The sequence below is a fragment of the Drosophila hydei genome, unplaced genomic scaffold (genome assembly GCF_003285905.1).
Source record: "Drosophila hydei strain 15085-1641.00,03,60 unplaced genomic scaffold, DhydRS2 tig00008135-arrow-pilon, whole genome shotgun sequence".
NCBI lineage: Eukaryota > Metazoa > Arthropoda > Insecta > Diptera > Drosophilidae > Drosophila > Drosophila hydei.
The window spans coordinates 646,538-666,978 of NW_022045844.1; the positions used below are offsets into that span (position 1 = coordinate 646,538).

The 20,441-nt window shown below is 38.4% G+C and overlaps 1 protein-coding gene across 3 annotated transcripts; it reads left to right on the forward strand.

The window, feature by feature from the left end:
* Positions 1–103: 103 nt before the first annotated feature.
* LOC111598737 (SCY1-like protein 2) lies at positions 104–19,908 on the forward strand. 3 transcript variants are annotated; one of them, XM_023314130.2, is made up of 19 exons: positions 104–320; positions 416–541; positions 1,042–1,140; positions 2,362–2,517; positions 2,595–2,715; positions 2,818–2,913; positions 2,993–3,138; positions 3,580–3,710; positions 6,025–6,139; positions 6,479–6,624; positions 8,043–8,196; positions 8,667–8,843; positions 8,906–8,978; positions 9,784–9,920; positions 9,989–10,202; positions 12,131–12,384; positions 13,229–13,288; positions 15,862–16,041; positions 19,876–19,908. In XM_023314130.2, the coding sequence occupies exons 1-19, from the start codon at positions 138–140 to the stop codon at positions 19,900–19,902; spliced, it is 2,595 nt and encodes an 864-aa protein (XP_023169898.1). In that variant the 5' UTR covers positions 104–137; the 3' UTR covers positions 19,903–19,908. The 3 variants fall into 3 exon arrangements, with proteins under 3 accessions (XP_023169898.1, XP_023169899.1, XP_030081491.1); XM_023314131.2 differs by lacking the exon at positions 13,229–13,288 and having other exon boundaries at positions 15,892–16,041; XM_030225631.1 differs by lacking the exons at positions 104–320; positions 416–541; positions 1,042–1,140; ... (5 more) ...; positions 13,229–13,288; positions 19,876–19,908 and adding an exon at positions 15,231–15,248 and having other exon boundaries at positions 6,014–6,139; positions 15,892–16,426.
* Positions 19,909–20,441: the final 533 nt, after the last annotated feature.

Below are 20,441 nucleotides of genomic sequence, written 5' to 3' on the forward strand. Positions count from 1 at the left end.
AGTCAGGCGTTGCGGCTAGTGCGGGCGGTGGCGCTGGTGGCTCTGCGCCAACAATAGGCGGCAGCAGCAATACAAGTGCGCCACATTGCAAGCGACAGGGCAGCTTCTCGAATGTATTCTCCAAGCTAATCGATGGTATGCCCGCTGGCACAATGTTCGCTAAGTTCAAAAGCGCCAACGTGGCGGCCACCACATCCGTGCAGAATGTCGCCGAGGGCAATCCCATTACGCAGTACTTTGAGATTGGCAAGCCAGTGGCCTGTGCCGGCCCAGAGCTCGTCTGGCGCATACACGATGGTTATCGCAAGAGTGACAACAAGGTGAGCGCTTCAAAAAATACTGTTGCCAATCTAAATTCCACGAATTTAGCCTCGCCATCTCTCTCTCTCTCTCGGTTTTCTGGCTCTCCCTATAGGAATGCTCGGTCTTTATATTTGAGAAAAAGGTGGCAGAGAAACTGCACAAGCCGCGTCGCAAGGAGACCATTACAGAGTTGCTAAAAGGCTCGGTAAAGACATTGGAACGCTTTCGTCATCCCCGAGTGAGTATCCCCTTAATATATATAATTTCACAAGATACCGCAATGTAACTACCTCGAAATATATAGCTAAATATATTAAAGTTTCCTTTTAATAACTTTTATTGCTAAAGCTTTTATTGAGTTGAAAGAAGTTATCCAAAATATGTGCAAGGAATTTCACAAAAATATTTTTAGCTCATAAATTAGATGACATCAGAAAACCACTAAAATGATGCCAGTTGAGTGTGAGGTACTAGGACATACCCTGTAAACAGCAGGACTTGAGCCCATCAGCTTTAAGCTGTTGACCGATTGATGAGGACCTGAAAAACTACAAAGCTTTAATAAGCAAATTCCCAATTTTAAACGGACAGCCAAACAGACTAGGCACTTGTTGCTGGCTTGAAGATGATGACATTGAAGCATAGTTTATATTTTTCGATTAAAAAAACTCTGTTAAACTTATCTAACTTTCACTTTTCCTATAATATATATTTGCCTATTAAACTCTCTATTCGCAGATACTTCAAATCTATCACACTGTAGAGGAAAGTGCGGACACGCTGGCCTTTGCTGCTGAGCCCATTTTTGCCAGCCTTTCAAATGTGCTGGCCTTTCATGTGAGTTGGTTTTTTTGTTTTCATTTTTGGCTCGCTTCACAGTTTTCAGTTCAATTCAGTGCGGTTCGGTTAGGTTAGCCTAGGTTGGGTTTGGCGCTCTCTTTTAGGGAGCTGGCCAACAGGATATACAATTTGCGTTGTCGCCCGCTGCTCCATTGTGTTTTGGGCTCTATACCTTTTACAGCCAACTGCTTCAATCAACTGTCGTTGTTGGTGTTGCTGTCGTTGCTGGTAGAAACAAGGTTGTTGCTGCTGTTGTTCTTTTTGCGTTCGCTTAAAGTTTCGTATGGCAGCCAGTCAACTGCATAGTTTGGTTTTTGGTTCAAGTGCCAGGCAGCACAGCAATGTGAGCTATGCATAACACACCCACACAAACACACACACATACACACATTTACACTAAGTCACCAATACGACAAAATCGAATTACAGTGCGTGCTTGCAAAGTTTACGCTGTGGAGATTGAGTCAATAAAATGATTCGTTTCGCTAGCGTAGTTCAGAAATTGATACACACACAAACACACCTACACACACACACACCCAGCTATACTCCCACACAGGTACACTAACAGTAAAGTGCTTTGTTTTTAGCTAGCGCAAGCCAACAAAGCTCCAGACAATATTTTAGTTTATTGAGGAGCACACAGCAAGGGCAAAAACAATCGAAAGAGAAACAAAATTCGAATCGAGTTAAATTACATTGAAAATTGCATGGGTACAAAGTCGAATTGTTTTACAGAATAAACAATATCTTCAAGAATATTGAAAGGAAAGCACAAAAGTCACAGTTTATAGAACTATTTGTACTCTACAATTCATAATCATCTGAGGGAACGTGCTAAACGGAGAACAAAGACAAGTTTTTAACGCCATTTCAATTGAGATTATAATTCAGCACAAATTCTTCACTTAGGAGGTGTTCGGCCGTCAGTGCAGATATGCTAGACTTTCTTTTTTGGTATTTTTTGCTACCCCTTAATGTCTTTATTGTCTGCAAAGTTTATGACTTCATGACATAGTTATTCTACCCGGTGGGAGGCGGCGAGCAAAGTGAAAAGAAAAATGCGAGAAAAATTGAAAAAGCAATTGCCATAAAATGCAAACAGAGCTTTCTTTTCTTCTACTTCTTCTTTTTCGTTTTCGTTTTCTGTTTTTTTTTTTCTTTGGGTTGGTTGAGTCGACGTGTCTGCCAATTCTTATGCGCCACGCTGTCTTGCAGGAGTCGAAAACGTATGAGAATGCCAGCGTGGCACCCGCAGCAGGTGGCGGTGCGACGCAGACGCAGCCTGCTGCCGCTGGAGCCCAGCCACAACGGCCGGCGCATGCAAAGGAATACAATTTCTTGGATATGGAGCTAAAATATGGATTCTTGCAGGTAAACCAAACAACTTCATGCCAACGTGTGTAGTTGACTCTATAACAGAGTGTTTCTCTGCGGCTTCTCGTTTGCAGCTAACGGAGGCTTTGTCCTATTTGCACTATTCCGGTCACGTAATTCATCGAAATGTGTGTCCATCCTCTATACTAATAACCAAGCGGGGCATTTGGAAGCTGGCGGGCATGGAGTATGTGGGTAAGTTTAGCAGCACATTTCAATTGGAATGAATGCCACTGGCCACTCGCCACTCGATTTGTATTCATAATACCCATTGTTGTTGTTATCGTTGTTTTGCAGAAAGAATGAATGAGACTGATTTGAATAGCTCAATTCCTTGCCCGCCTTGGAGCAACAGGGTATCCAAAATGGCGCAGCCCAATCTCGATTTTATGGGTAAACAAAACGTGGCCACTTAAAAGCAGAAACAACATCCTTTCCCTCTCCGTCTCTCTCTCTCTCTTTTCTCTGCTAGCACCCGAAACGCAGACCAGCTCGAAGTGCAGCCTGCTCAGCGACATGTTCTCACTAGGCATGGTCATCTGTGCGGTGTATAACAATGGACGGCCACTCATACAGGCGGGCAACTCTACATCCAACTATGCCAAGCAACTGGAAACGGTAAGAGTCATTCACTCAGCTTCCACTTCTCACTCACTCACTCACTCACCGGCTAAATTAATTTGCTGCTGTTGCCCGCGGCCAGATCTAAAGCCAAGTGGCAATTGGTGTGGCTGGCAAAAGTTTTGCGCCGCTTGTGTTTGCGAGCTGTAATTAGATTCGGCGCTTTGTCAAATGCAAATGTAATCAAAAGTCCACTTGAAACTCTAATTATTCAGCCAGGTGCTGAAGCTGATGCCGAAGCCGTTGCTGAAGCTGCATCTGCCTCGGGCCATGTCATTAAAAGTTTTGGCCCCATTCAGCCAGACTTCAAGTGTTTGGCTTCAATGTTGTGGCCAAACAGTATTATTATTTATACTTTTTTTTCGCTATTTGGTCATCTGGCTTGACTTGTCATTCATTATGCACCGTGCTCTTTCCTTTTCTCTATTCTGCTTCCAGCTGGATGACCATGTGCACAAGCTAATGCCGCGTCTGCCCATTGCTCTACAGGAGGCGACATCTCGCATGGCCAGCCGGGATCCGACGGCACGACCCACCGCTCAGCTGCTGCAGTTGATCAAATACTTTATGTGAGTAGACAACTAGCTAACTTGGCAACCCACTCCTGGTCTTTCGCTCCCTATGCTGTTTCCTTTTCTGCAAATTAATTAACTTTTAACTAAACGCAAAGCAAGCAAAAGAAAAAGCGACAGCAATTTGCGCAGTTTTAGCAAAAGTTTTTTGTTTGAGTTTCAAATGAAATTGACACCTGTTAAAAACAGCCACTCGCACACACACATAAACCCACACACACAATCGCCCTCGCATACACAGGCAAACGTAAACAAGACACGCAATCTCTAAGCCAATTTGTACATGTAGCTAAAATTCAATTGAAGCATTTACTTTTACCACACCAAGCTCTGAATGAACGAGCACACAGACTCCACACACACACACACACACCTTAATTACGTCTGTTTGGTAAATGAAAACGGTAATCAGGCTTGAAAGACACAATGCGAATCTCTTGAGCTGATTGTGAGTAGTGGAAAGCGAAGGAGTCGCCACGCTCGGCCTCCTCTAGCCTCCTTTGCGGGTGCCATTGGATTTATGACGACAGCAGCTGCTAAGCAGACAGCCAAGGGCCTCGCAACTGCCTTGAGCGAAAAACGCGGCAGCAACAGCAACGAATAAATTCGTAGACTGCTGGGCGATTAATCCACAGTGGGCTAAGCTTGTGATACATGAAACCTACGCTTCTGCGTAGGTAAATGTGCAATAGTCGAGAGCAGCTGACTAGTAAATTGGAAGGTCGTAGTAGAGTAGGTACTTAGACGAACTAAAAGAGCTATGACTCTTGAATATTGAACATCCTTTGACCAAGTTCAAGTGGCTAAAAATAGGCAGTTACTCAACATGTTTGGATAATCGGAAGAATAAAGCAGAATTCTCGTGTTATTTTCAAAGATTTGACCTACTTCCAATAGTAAGTAATAGTAGAGCAGGTACTTAATAGATGTAAAAGAGGTATGACTCTTAACTATTGAACATCCTTTGACCAAGTTAAAGTGGCTAAAAATAGGCAACTGCCACATGTTAACATGTTGAAAAATCGAAAGAACAAAGCAGAACTCTCGTATTATTTTCAAAAATTTGACCTACTTCCAGTTTGGCTAAGTTTAAAAAATGTGAAATTCATATAGTTTGCATTAATACTCGCAACACTGTGCTGTGTTTAGACAAACTGAAAGTCACGGCTGTTGCGATGGCTGCTGTGCTGGCAAAATCGGTTGCTTGGCAAAAATGAATGGCACACGCCCCATTACCGCCCACCAGTCAGTCAGTCTGCTGCGTTGGCAGTCAGTTAGTCGCTTGTTGGCGGCACTTTGAAGTTCATTTATATGTTATCAGTGTATTCTTTTATCAAAGTTTTTTTAGCTGCGTTTGCAAATAGCTCAAGTGGGTCGCGACAACCAGCTCGGGTTGGCTGTCTGCGTGGGCTCAGCCAGCAGCAGGAGAAGTCTTTACGCTGATTATGTTGCCCATGGCTAATCAGCTGGGCTGCCAGGCAGTCACACGGGCTAGCGGGCTAGCGGGCAGCCGGGCATTTCTTTTAATGGCGCTTCGTGTGCAACGGGGCGCATACGCAATGTGATTTAAAGCCGCACTCCTGGATTGCTTAACCAAGCGCATGCCGCAAGTTTTTCATTCCCATTGCCAGTGCCACATAATTTAACTGGATTTGACTTTTATCGCCATTATACAATTACCCGCAACGGCAACGCTCCAATTCCTGCGCTTCGATAAGAGCTTCTGGCGGATGATCAAAAAATAAATGCAAACCACCAAAAATTCAATTATTTTTTTTGCTAATTAAACTTTAGCCAATTAGATATCTACAACAATTAAAACGCATTTAGATAAAGTTTTCCACACTTCAGTGGCGACAAAAGTTTGCGCCCGCAATAACTAAAGCTTCCCCCTAGCCTGCATAACTACAGATAAACTCTGTATATATAAATAAATATGTGCGCTTATATACCACAAATATGCTAGGGATTAAGCTATAGTTTTGTAAAAATAAAAAGTTGGCAACAGTTGATGCTATGTTTGCCTGAAAGGAATAACATGCCAACAAATTGCAACATTTTTTTTGCTTTGCTTTTTAATTTGACTGTCAAATGCTGCAAAATTGTGAAAAATTCCTGTTGAAATATGTTTGTTGAATGTTAACGAAGTTATGGAGTTGCTGCAACAGTTGCAGGGTATATACAGGGTGTACATATGCAGGCAGTAAATTTGCCCTGTTGGACGCCAATAAAAGCTGAGCGAGTGCTAATAAAATTCGTCATATTCTGTATTTAATTTGAATGGACTTTTCTTGTTGGCCCGTGTTTGCAGCGATCCGGCTATAAATGCGCTGAAATTCCTGGACGTGGTCAACATGAAGGACACGCAGCAGAAGTCACAGTTCTACAAGACCACCTTGATAGAGGCCATGCCGCTGATACCGCGCGTAAGTACCCATAAATTGAACCCAAAAAAGCCTTCGCTGCGGAAACGGAAACGGATATTGGCCAGCTTGCGGACGCGCCAGCCATTTGTGCTGACTGCTGACTGCTGTCTGCACTGTGAATGCATTCATCATTTATGGCGACAAGTTGAGCTCTTTACGAGCAATGACAACAGCAACAATTTGCAAATTACGAGCACTTTTATGACCGTTGAAAAAGTGTCACCTAAAGCGAGTCAGATGCCTTTGTCTTGCTGTGCCTTTTGTGGCAGCACCAATTGAAATGCCATCGACTAGTTGCACGTAGATTTGGCTTATTGTTTTCTCTATTTTTATTTGCAGAAACTTTGGTGGCAGAACCTGTGGCCCATGCTTAAATCGGAGATTAACAATGGCGAGGTGCTTGCTGCCGTTCTACAGCCCGTCATGCTTTTCGTCCAGGAGGCAACGCACTCGGAGTACGATGCCCTAATGTCAGCCACAATGAAGTGAGTGCCACGCTCTCATTAAGCGCCCACACACAAATACACATATTTTTAGGCTCGCATATACTACTTAGGCGAAGGCTTACCGCCTACAATTTAACTGTAAAGTAGCGCTGAAATTTCGTTATTGTTTGTGGGCTCTCGAGCTGTGGTTCCTGTGGCTACTGCGGCTGCTGCTGCTGTGGCCACCGCCGATAGCTGCTGGTCGGCCAAACAATAGAACTCAACTTTTCTGCTGCTGCTGAACAATTGAAAAACTTTTGTGGCACTTTTTATTTAATTTTCATGGCGTTTTATTGCACGCGCACACTTATATCGAGAGCGATAGACACAACACAGCATAGACAAGCGGACGGCTCATATTGTAATTTATAGACCGCAAGTTGTAGTTAAAGTTGGTGCCACGCAAAGTTTTGTGTCGGGGCCAACTATGTCAGGGCAAAGCGCACCTTTTGTGGCCACAACGCCGCTAGCTCGGCATACATAAATTAGTAAACCGCATGGACACATCTGCTGCTGCGAGGTGTAGTCGAGAGAGTTTTTAATAGAAATCATCACAGTTATGTTTACTATAAATTAGAGAGACCAGTTAACAAATTCGAGTTTCACAGACCAAAACTTTTTATAGGTTTCCGATTGCTTTATGGCAAACCTTAGCCTATCTTCTTTTCTTATTCTTTTAAGCTTTCTGTCAGCAATTTAGTTATTGATGCTGAGGCTCCGCAGTAACGAGTTAATCAGCCAGTCTGTGAGCCTTTTAGTCTGCGCCCCAGTCAATCAGTCAGTTATTGAATGAGTAAGTCTATCAGCTCTTCAATTAGTCAGTCGCTCAATACGCTATCTAATCAATAAGTTAATATCAGTTTCTATCAGTCAGTATCAATCAGTGTGCCTAGCAGTCAGGCAGTGTGTCAATCATTCAATCAGTCTGTCAGTCAATCAGTTCATTCACTATTTCGACGTTTAATCAGTTAATCTGTCTGTCTTTCAGTAATGCAGCCAGCTCAGCATTCACTTATTAGTTAAGCCGTTAGTCGGCTTATCAAAGCTCTTTTAGAAAATATACATTAACATTTACAACATTACAAACAGCCCTCGGCATAGTCTAACTTTTGACTAAGGCGATCGGCAAAAAAAGTTTTTTTTTCGACTGTTGTAAGACGCTTATTGACACGGGCATAAAAGTTGCAAAAAACAACTTTTCACACACAGACACACACGCACACACACATATATGCATACACATAAGGCCCAGTTAGTGTGCAAAAATAATGAAGTATTTATTTGGGTTCATTTTTTATACAAATATTAAATAAAACAGTCGGCAAACTTTTGTGCGTCATCAGATTAAAATATATGTGTGTTATGTTGATATAAATATTATATGTATTTGCGTATTTGCTTTGTCTGGCTAAAAATAGGATTGTCTACAATACGCCAAAATCCATTCAGGCGAGCGTCACGATACTTGAGAACTTGCATTTGATAATTGAGAAGACGAAACCGGAGGATGTCACCACAGATATAATGCCGATGTTATTCTTTTCATTCGACGGCTCCACAATACAAGTGCAGGTAAGCACAATCCGCAGACGTTGCCTTCAATTTACCTGCCTCGCCATAGATATGCAAATTAGTTGCAGAAGGAGCGAGTCGCACGTGGGTAGAGCGGGTGGACGAGGTAGAATGGGTTGACAAGTCAACAGAGTTGGCATTTGCCTTAGCGTTGATTGCGTAATTACAGCAGAAATTTCTTAATTAACTGTGGCACAAAGATAGCTCTTCTAAGCAGCTCGGTTGCCACTTCAAATTTATTGCCAACGAAAGTAATTTTACCTTTTGCGCCTGAGCACCTCTGAAACAAGGCCAGGCGAAAACAGTTTCCAGCACTCGAAACTCGAGCATTTAAAGTCGTTTGTAAATTGAAATAGAAACCACTTATGTGGCAGGCCAGACAGTACTTAAATTGAACAAGAATTTTCCAATTTGTAATATTATAGATTCTAGATATTTGCCCCTCTAACACAAAATTTTCTATCGCACAGAGTGCAGCTGTGGTGGCTGTGGGTAATGTTTTCGATAGCATCGATGAGCTGTCCATAAGGCGCATGGTCTTGCCCAAGGTGAAGATGGTATTCGAGAAGAACATAACGGACCCAAAGATTGTGCAGAACGTGCTGATATGCATTGAGCGAGTCATGGATCGTATGGAACGGGCTCAGGTGCGTATTAGCCACTAATCCAAGTCTAAACAATGCCACTTAAGCTGGGCTAACAACTGCAGGTCATGGAGGAGGTGCTGCCCCTGTTGGCCAATGTGCGCATACCCGACCCAGATATTATCATGCGGACTGTGCGTAAGTACAGAACCAACCTCTAGATAAATTCAATTGATACTAAATGCACACAAAAAGTTAATAGAATTTTACACACGCCCACACACACACGGAGACACATACAAACATACAGACATACAGACATACAATCAACGAGCTTTTCTATTGTGCCAATAAAAACTAATTAAATACCATAAAATTGAATCTCTGCCAACTGTGCGAGTGGGCAACGGCTTGCGGTTAAGCAATCTGAAATGGCTAAAAAGACTTTAAAATCTAGGATATATATGGTTGTGTTTGTATCTATAAAAACAATTTCTAATACTTTTTTAATTTAATTTAATTTAATTAATTTTATGCAGTCTATTGAGCTGTACTGAGTTTTAAGACTTTCAGAGACTTGTCTATAATTTCCTCTCACAATCTGCTGGTCATTGTGGCACAGTTAAAGTCGTTCGTAGTTCAATTAAAGTCAATTTTGATGCTTCTCTATATAGTGTTCGCTCGGATTGAAGCACATAACCGTCTCGAATTCTACTCTCAGTGATACCTTTAAATATGTTACACTAAACAGCCAATGATTTTACCGCAAGATTTAACTGATATGATTCAATTGAATCCATCGTATCAATTCAGACTTGAGATAAACAAATTAAAGCTTGCTGTACAGTGTAAGTGAAAAATCCATCAAAACGTAGAAGTGCCCAAGCTGTTGGCTTATTGCCTGCGCGCGCGAGTGTGTGTGTGTTTGTATTTGATTAGAATTACGCTGGCAACAATAACATGACAGTTGCTTACTATTAATGATATGACATACAATTTATAGGCATCTACCACAAGCTCTTTGCCGACAAATCCTATGGCTTAACCGTGGAGACGATGGCCACCAATGTGCTGCCCTTGCTGATACCCCACACTGTCAATCCGTCGCTCAATTTCGAGCAATATTGTTATCTGCTTGAGGTATGAGGATGGCTCAGCCGCATAATATTCTCAGGGAAATTGCAAAATTTGTTGGTTTGTCGTTGCAGGTGCTGCAGCAAATGCTGGAGGCCATCGATCGGCAGCAGCGCAACAAATTGAAGCTGGACAACCTGTCGATGGCCTCGCCGGAACGGCATCGCACACTACGGCATCAGTTCTCCACGGACAACATGAACGCGCCGCCATTCAATATACCCAACTTGCGTATTGATCAGCGCAAGACCTCCAGTGCCGAGGATATGGCGCGCAAGAATTCTGGCGGTAAGTGAATTCCCATCAAATGTGCAGCTGTGGTCGTTAAATGCCCTGGTAGCAAGTGGGCGAGCTGGGCAGCTGGGTGCGGGCAGGGAGGGGGTTGCATAATGAATAATGAGCTTAGAGCAGCTTAATTGATCATTTTCATTGGAATTACCATTGGAGTTTCCATTTGATATCCATGGTACGTGACAGTTTAGCATTGTTGGACGCCTAATCAGGATCCCGTGTCCAGCAGCGCTCACTAATTTGTCAAACCGAAAATGAGCCGTGAGCTGTGGCATTTAATTGTATTATGCAAATTAAAAAAAATCGAAATTAAAGCGAAAAATTAAAATTTAAATGAAAATGAAAACCGTATAATCAGAGCCCAAGCAACTGCTAGCAGGAGATTGAGTTACGTGGGGCACGTGCTACTTGGAGCTACAGCACTTAATGAACTTTCAACCTTAACGATGATTTATTATGGTGTCCTTAATCGCTTGTAAACACAATGTCATGCCCTTTGGGCATGTGGGTGTCAGTCTGGCTGTGTGTGGGTAAACTTTTAATTTGTCGCAAATGCATGAGTTGTATGCAAGTCAAAAGGTTGCCATGTTTTTCGCACCTGGCCCACATTTCACGGCCTGTTGCAATGTCAACTAAAAACAGATGCGTGTGTGAGTCTGTGGTTTCATCTCTCTTTCTCTCTCTCTCTCTCTCTCTCTCTCTCTTTCTCTCTCTCTCTCTCTTTGGTCAATGAACAGAGCAGCCTACATATTGCAAAATTGACATGTTGTTGCCACGCTTTCCAGTCAACTGCAAAGAAACAGGCTGCTGTGTAGTGGGTCCAACTGGTGGGCAAGAGGGAGGCGAAATGGTGTAGCTTGTAACATGGGGCTCTGCAGCAACACTGCGGATTTTGCGGTTAACAGTAAACAAACACGCAGAGAGAGAGAGAGAGAGAGGGAGTGCCTAGCTGTTGCTTGTGCCCTGCTTATTAACTGTAGTTCAACAGCTAACAGAAACACACTCAATATTTGCACTTCATTGCATATGTTTAGCAATATTAAGTATACGCATGGTTAGTCGCCTTCAGGTGAATCGAGAGGCAAAAGTTTGTCAGCACTCTGCAATTTTCAATTAAGGAGCGCATAAAGAGTATACACAGTTGAGCTGGAAGCACAAAGGCGAGAATTGAAACTAAGTCGAGGCCTGCGCTGGGAAAATCAAGTGGAAAATCAGGCAGGAATTCAATCGAAATGTAAAACGCATCAAGGTTAACTTTTCGTGCTTGCATCTCTGATATTTATGTGCAGAGCAGTCACATAATCAAATAAACTTATTCCATATGCTGTTGGTGAGCTGTAAAAAGCTGTCGAAACAGACGGCGAAAAGTAATTTATGTTTTTTAATATTTAACTCATTTACGAATTTTTGAGCTTTATTAATTGAGTTTGGCGTGGATTTTTAACAGCATTTATGTAGTAGGCCGTAAAATTGAGTAAAAACGGTATGCGCAACGGATTGAAATGTCACTGTGGCTCAGTGTGCAAGCATTCGAGTAAATAACTTTTGACGCAAATTACCAGGTGCAGCAGTAAGAGAGAAGGAGAAGGCGTGGGCTAGGCTAGGCTAGAAGCAGAGTGGGGGATTGGGGGGTTGGATGCAGAGGGTCGAGTCAGATGCAGGAGCCACAGCTTTAACCGCAGATTGTGCGTTTTGTCCTTGACAGTGACAGCGGGCGAAGGCAAACCTGACAGGGCCACACATAGCCACACTCGCAGACACCCACACACACACACACAGACGCACACATAGTGTGTGGCAGTGAATGTGTCTAGTGTGGTGGTCCAAATGTTTGAGGTCTCTCATTATTAAACCCAATTAGCTGACCACTGTTTATGCAATTTTAATTGTAAATCTCTATATGTAACTATTTTGCCTACGCTCAGGCTCTGGCATGCTGGGCGGCTGGTGGTTTGGCTGCTCGCCATCGTCGCCGGATAGCAATTTCCTGCGCGTCGGCAACGTGTTTCCCAATCGACGGCTCTCGGACAATACGCTGATGACACCAAAGATACGAATCGCACCGTCGTGCGCTTCTTCGCCAGGCGGCACGCCAGGCAGCGGCTTGCCCACCCGTCGTCATTCGAGCATTGGACCCCAGGAGCGACGCGGCTCCACCATCAATTTGTCACCACCAACTGTAAGTTGTTTGTGTCTGCCACGCGACGTGGCACGTTGCGCATTTTGGGTTCATTTTCATTTATTATTATTTATTTATTTATATTTTATTTTGCGAGTGCAGTTTTGTTTGCTGTGGTTACTTCATTTAGCATTCAGTTGAGCTTTTCTTTTTAATTTTCGTTTCTTTTCATTTTTATTCTTTCCATTTTTACTTTTTCCTTTCTACTTTTTTGTGCTGCTGCACTGACCTTTGGCTCGCTATTGTTTGCTTTACCGCTGACAGTCATAAAGGCTTTCGGTTATTTTATTGAAAAAAAGTTTGATTTTCATTCGCTTTCTTATTTTTTGTTTATTTAATATTTTCATATGAGCCTTACAATAGAGTTTTACATTAAAGGAATTGTATTTAACTTTAGCGCCTAGCGAGTAGCATTTAGCGTATATTTACAGTTAACAACAAAGTACAGTTGTCATCAACCAGAACAACAGCCGCTTAACATGAACATGAGAAACATGCAGTACTATTATATAATATTATACGATTCCTTTTACTTTACTTTTATGATTTGCCCTGATATCGACTTTTGTATATTTATAAGTACTTATGATCAGCTCATTTCCCGCAACGAACGATAAGAGAAGTCAATTAACAAACGCTCTAACACACGCTCTTTTATCTTATCTTCACTTTCCCGCCCCTCAAAACATTCGCTCGTCTCAACACAAAAAAAAATATATATATAAAAAACAACAACAAAACACAAAACAAACGTCGTCGTCGTCGTCCTCGTCGTTGGGTCTTTACTTCGCTTTTCCTATATACATATTAAATACATATACATATATCACATATATTCGTATAGTACGGCGCTCGAGGTAGCTCTGGATCGAGTCTATCGGTGCCCTCAACTTCGGCCTATGTTGTAAGTCTAAAAAACAAAGAAGTGTTTTCCATTGACATATTGAACAAATTAATAATATAATAACAATTGTAATAACAACAACAACAACACGCTGCACGCTGTGCTTGGGTCGCAATAGTCAATAGTTAAGCAGCATCCATATCCAAAGAGAGAGCAACGACTTTTGGATATATTGATTAAAACTTGTGTCTTGTGCTGTTTTTGTTAACTGTTCTTGTTTACGATATTGTTGTTGTTGTTGTTCTCGTCCAAAAGCAGTCAACACTTGCACACAACAGACATACACTCACACAGACAAAACATACATACGTATATAAAACGGCTGCTACCAAAAGTATTTAGTTGGCTCCGAAATGTATGCTACGGTTTTTGTATATGGGGCTCAAATATGGCGGGCGAAAGTCGTTCGCTCGCTCGCTCGTTCGTTCGTTCCAAACTTGTTTCTGGTTCTCTCTCTCTCTCACTCTATGACTGTCTCTGTCTCTTTCTCACTCTCTCTTTGTATATTTTGAATACCGCAACTTGCAAGTCAGTTTTGGATCTGCGCTTGAGTTTAAATTTGAATTGAAAGTTGCATTTGTTGCCTTACTAAATAGAATCTACTCCGTATATTGCCTGTCTCGTTCTGATACTCTCTGTAATTACCTTTGACGTGCTGCCTGAATGGAACAAAAACAAAACAACAAATAAAAAACTTATCAAATCTGTTTTTTTTCCTTTTGTTTTCTTACTTTCGTTTATATATCTATCTGTTGCTTTCTCTGTCTCTGTACTGAAACTTGAACTAATTTGCAACTCTCTTGATTTACATTTTGTACAGTCGTTTCGTTGATTGTTGTTTTTCTTTACTCTCTGTACTCTGTGTATTGAAGAGGCTGTTATTTGGTCGCCAGCGTGGTTGTGGGCGTGGCAGTCTATCAAGCTGGCTGCTTATGCTAATGCAGTGTGTTTGAAATCTTTTACATCAATCAATTATTTGTGTAAATTCCAAACTTAACTTTGTTTTACTTTAACTTATATTTTTCGTTCCGTATACATTGTGAACCTTTTGCAACATGTGTAAATATATATGTGCCTGAGCATTGTTAAAAGAGTTGTATAAGAGCTGTCTAAGAGCTGTAAGTAAAGGTCACAGCAAGTTTTTCTCTTGCTGTTCAACAACATCGTTGGTCTCTAAGTCTTTGTTTAACTTCAAGATTACCTTTTTGTGATAATTAAGTATACACATCTATATATTTGAGTGGTTTTTATTTGTGTTCGAAACAGCTGTATTTACTTGCCCCAAAAAGTATGCTAAGCAAGCTCGACTTTCAATATGTATATTTGTTGTTTCTCAACTGATCAATTTTTAAGCTAACTGAAGTAAAATTTAGGAATGTTGAACACACATAAAATACGAATGATATACATCTCACACAACAACAAAACATCAATCATAAATAAATGTATTCTGAAACGAAAAAAAACTTGTAAATTCTAAAAAACTTATTCATTATATATCCCGATCGTGCTCAGTTGTTGATTTGATTTTGTGTTTCTTTTTGTTACTGTACTTCTTGTCCTCTTTGAACGGTATTTAAAAAGTGAAAACTAAGACACACATACACTTATACACACACATATTATTACACATATACGTTGAGTGTATTTTCTAATATTTGTGCTTATATTTGTTACTGAATTTCTCGTTAAGCGCGCATCTCACGCTATGGATTGCCCATTTTACAATTCATATAGAGCTGTCACACATACATACACACAGTCACACACTCATACATTACTGTGCATATATGCTGTATTTATATCATGTGTGTATTTTTCGTTTCTCCATTTCATGTGCGAACAAAAAATTCTATATAAATTTAATATATATGAAACTATATCGAAAAAAAAAACAAACAAAACAAAAAACATAAATCGAATAAATTAATACAATTTGCAGCTTGCACGGAGCATGATCGTGAGTACACGTTACCTTATTTCGGAGTTTTTCAATTGAATTTTATTTGAATTTCGCTCTCTGCCTTCTGCTCTTAACTATTCACACCCACACACACACACACACGTAAACACACTGCTGATGTTAATTGGTTTATGTTTATGTAATTTGTATTTATTATTTACACAAAAAAAGAAGCCATTTCTGTTCGCTGTTCGCGTTCTCATTGTATTTGATGTACATGCGAATACTTGATTGATTCATAAACGTATATCAAATATATTCACTTAATACTCATACTCTATGTTATGAATATATATATATATATAATTGTATAACAATGTTTGCGCTATGTTTTCATGGCTGTTGCTCAGTTGGGGAGCTGTCTCTCCCGCTCTGTCTCTCTATATAATTTCGTTTGTTTGTTCGTATATGTATCAGCTATCGTTAACAGTTCGTTCAATAAGCTCAGCTGCTATGCTATGCGTAGGCACACACACCAGCATAAACTACATCCACTTCATTGTACATATACCTGTATATATGGCACATCTAATATATAGATACATATACTCCGCACAGCTCGCAGATAATGAAGCGACCATGGTGATAAGCTTTAACTAATCTTCCAAAGAAATCTCCTTTATTGTACTCCCAAAAACAGGGTGGCTCCATGCCCAACACCTCGAGCAGCGTTCCGTTTCTATTGTCGTCGAGCATGCAGTCCATACGTTCGCGTCGCACTTCGACTGTTTTGTCGTCGGGTCCGCTCGGGTCTGGATCGGGCTTGCTGCAACAATTGGGATCTGGAATGGTAAGACAATTAACTTCCGTATCCGGTACGGTTAGTCCTGTGCCGCTATTGCGGGTCAATGGTACGCGCAGCAACAACAGCAGCGTCCGAAAGTGTCCGTCACTCAATATAACATTCAGTCAATAATATAACCTGAACGAAATCGGCGAGGCGCAACCCTTAGCTGATTTTCACAATTACAATTACAATAACAATTACAATTACAACAACTACAACAACAGAAATGTGCGCTACAGAGCACAGCAACGCAACCTCAATCTGAACTTGAATGCGCCAAAATATTAATGAAAAACTGAAAGCTGAAAAGTGAAAATTGAAAACCAAATTGAAATGAAAATGAGAAAATTCTTAAAAAGTTGTATGCAAAAAGGGGCAGAGGGTAAAATGAAGCAAAAACCAAATATATTTCTATATGTATACTTATAATTTACTATATACTATATATATTTATATCTAGTTTAGTTTAATAACTAATTAAATCTAACAACTAATTAAAACACATTTGAAAATTGTGTAAGAAATGTTGTTTTTTTATTATTATTGTTAATTAACTATAGACTAAAACGCATTCGTATATATGTACAATAAATGTTAATGTCGCATTATAAAACATATCTGACAAATCGTAACGAATATATATAAATACGTATATATATATATGTTTATATATATATATATATAGAATTTATTATGATTGTTATTATTAGAAATTAGTAGATCTATATTATCATTATCATTATTATTATTATTATTATAATTGTACCTACTTATTAGTTGTTGCTGCGTAATATCCACTCAACACACACACACATTCACACGCATACATATACACGCTCACATCGAAATTTGAATAAAATATTTATTCAAGAAATTATATGCAAAATGAATGCCAATTTGTTCGAGCTCTCATCACAAAAAAGAAAGTGCTGCGCGTGTCTATGTTTAACTAAATTATTCATAACAAAGAGACAGATTTTTTTAAGCACACACCAACACACTCACACATTTACACACACGCATATATATATATATATTTATATATATGTATATACTCGATATCCCAAAACGTAGTTTAAAGTAGTTTAATGTTCGAAACGTGATGTTAGTTTTATTTCCACTTCTTATCCATGTCGTCAAATCAATTGTTATTAAGACTTAGATTGTATTTAGGCCAAATAACTAACAATTAGTTAAGCACATGCACTAAAAGTTGACTTTTGTTTAAATATTGGGCATAGTCTAAGCTTAAGCTGACATTTGTGACAATCGCAACATTTGATTTTCTCCTTCGCCCCTCCAGAAAGTGGTTTTATATAGCTTGGATGGTTATGCTCCATAATCGAATGTAAATATATATATAAATATATAACTAATAATCTTAATTTAATTTCAAAATTCAATTCTTTGCTTCGAATCGCATGTGTTTTTTTGCTAAAATCTAAAATCTAAAATATATAAATTACATATCGAAGAGTTTTGAAACTCTGATCATATTGAAGTCGATTTAGTCAGTGAAACATTCATCTTGGAATTGAAGCAAAGTGATAGACTAAAGTTCAAGAATTATATATATGGATATATGGTAGATGTTATTAAGAGAGAGCAGTCTAAGAAGATTCTAAATATTTTTCAGAAAATCTTTTCCAATAGTTCAACAATTATATATTATATATATGTATATATATATATATATATATATATATATATATATAAATATATATATATACGATATATGATAGATGTTGCTAGGAGATTTTTAATATTTTTCTTGAAATGTTTTCTAAATGTTCAAGGATTATATATATGATATATGATATATGTTATCAAAGGAAATTCTTGACGCAGCAAAAAGGGAGTTCTCAATATTTGTCTAAAAATGCTCAAAATGGGAAATGTTTAGCACTGTGATAAAAGTGAATCATGAAATAATTCTGTAGTTAAATGTGGTATGATTAGCCACAACAATTATATAAATTTAGGATTGGTACTACTCGATTCCAAGAGCGAATTCCTATTAAGACGACTTCAACACATTCAAAGCATGCTCAGTTTCTATGTGACGAATATATATATATATAGTAAGTATATATATATGTAGTCATGCATCTATTGTGATTGTCTGAATACACTCGTAATACTCGTATTTGTATATATAAATTGAATTGAAATTGTTATTGTATATCTACAAGCTATTTAACTTGACTTGCCATTTTACTTTCTGCCCATCTGATTGCACAAGAATAAATATATATACTGTTATATATGCATATAAACATATGTATATATATATATATATATTTGTTATATATAGATATATATGTATATAATTGGAAATACAACTAATGCAATGCTAATAGAAGAAACGATCTGAATAGCAGTAAAGATTGCGAAATCTAAGTACTCGGAACCTTCTACACTCGTTTTGAATGACTGACACTGGAGGCGTATAGCCAAAGCTGAAGGCGCTGCTAAACTACACTAAAATCTAAAATCTTAACTCAAACTGAACGTTTAAATGAAACTAAAACTAAATTTATAAACTGACTAACGATGATATGATGTGCATTTGTATTTCTAACCAAACTCAATTTACATTTAAGTCACTGCGAATTTATTGTACTCATAACTGTAGTCGTGAATCATCGTATATATATATATATATATATATATGTATATATAGTATATATATAGTATATATATATATGTATATATACTATTTGTATTTAATGTTTCTAATACTTGACTGTGACTTTGTGCTTGATTTTCTTGTTGTGAAGCTCCACAGCATCCACACCCAAATTCAATCTAACCCGCATTTTCTCTGTGTGTATTTGTATGTTTGTTTAGCTATTCGAATTGATTTCTTTTGTTTATGTTTATTTTGTACACATATACTGTCAGTATAAGATATATTTAAGCTTCGAAATGTGCCTTAAGAGTTGAAAGTATATATATTTATATATATATAAATATATATATGTATATGTATAAACATAATTGGAAGAATATGAATACTTTTTATTAAAATATATAAATAATAATACATATATATGTATATTTATTTATGAATAAATGTTAAGTATGCTATAAGTCCAGGGTAGTTAACCAATCCACACTCTATACATAACACCCGACTCCTTCCCAACAGATGTACCTTAGTAGTGGTTTTTTAGACACGCATACTCATAGACCTACACCAGCCCATACCCATACAGTCTCCCACAGGCACACACTCCGACAATCACCTGCTCACATCCACTAATTCATACTCCCAGACTCCAAGTCACACATACTTTATCTTTCTCTCTCACACACATATAATCCCTCACCATAACACATAAGATACCTATTGAAACCAAAATAAAAAAAAAAACAATTAAAAATATAAAAAAATATTCGATGTGTAGTTTTGAATTGTACACATATATATACATATATATCCAAAGCAGATCCCAAATCCAAGGAACCTCGCGATCCGTAGCCGTATGTGTGCATGAATTTTGTACCCAGTAAAATCCTTTAACAGAAAACCTCCAAAAATATAACCAAGTGCCAAGTAAAGATCCTAACTTAAAAATTCGTTAGTCGTTGTCCTTTTATTATGCTATATATATATATAATATTTTCTATTATCCACCTAATTCTGATTCTACATATATATATTTATATATGTTTTTTGTATCGATGTCAGCTAATCCGCAGTATTTCGTAGTTATCGAGCAATAGCCAACCAAAATATCTCCCTCCATTTGTAATCGTAGAAACATCTCTATAGTTTATATTGAAGATCGTGTGAAAACCTTAAAATTTATGGCCTAATTAACTTTATTACAGTATCAACTATTCTCCGGACGTAACTAAAAAGATACAAGAAATTAAATTATTTATCCTAAATATATATATTGAATATATATTTTTAAAGCAATTTCGGTCCATTAAAGAAACACCAATAATCAACTTAAATTAGCGCTATATATGTATACAGTATTTACACACTAAACAAAAAACATTGTAAACGTCAGTCACATAACAAAAAAGAAAAAAGTTAAATATCTATATTTGAAAAGAATCTAAATGTTATTAGAGAGCAAACAAGAAGCAACTACAAAGCATATTTAAATAATTTATGTGTATTTAGATGACTCCACAAATGTGTGAAACACAATCCAGAAACACAACAACAAATACAAATACGAATACAAACACACAACAAACATAAATGCTAAATGCAATCAATCACACTACAAAAATATATTATATCAACCTCCAGCTACATGTCGACTATTTAATACACTAACTATATATATATATATATAAATATCTATATATATCATATACAAGAACAAATCATATACCAATATTTTTCGAATTATTTAAACTGCATATTACATATACATATC

Bases quoted from the DNA above. Each gene is read 5' to 3' on its own strand.
- LOC111598737 (XM_023314130.2), top strand. From the start codon at position 138: ATGCCCGCTGGCACAATGTTCGCTAAGTTCAAAAGCGCCAACGTGGCG. The intron at 9,921-9,988 runs GTATGAGGATGG...TTGTCGTTGCAG, and splicing joins AATATTGTTATCTGCTTGAG to GTGCTGCAGCAAATGCTGGA. The intron at 10,203-12,130 runs GTAAGTGAATTC...GCCTACGCTCAG, and splicing joins GGCGCGCAAGAATTCTGGCG to GCTCTGGCATGCTGGGCGGC.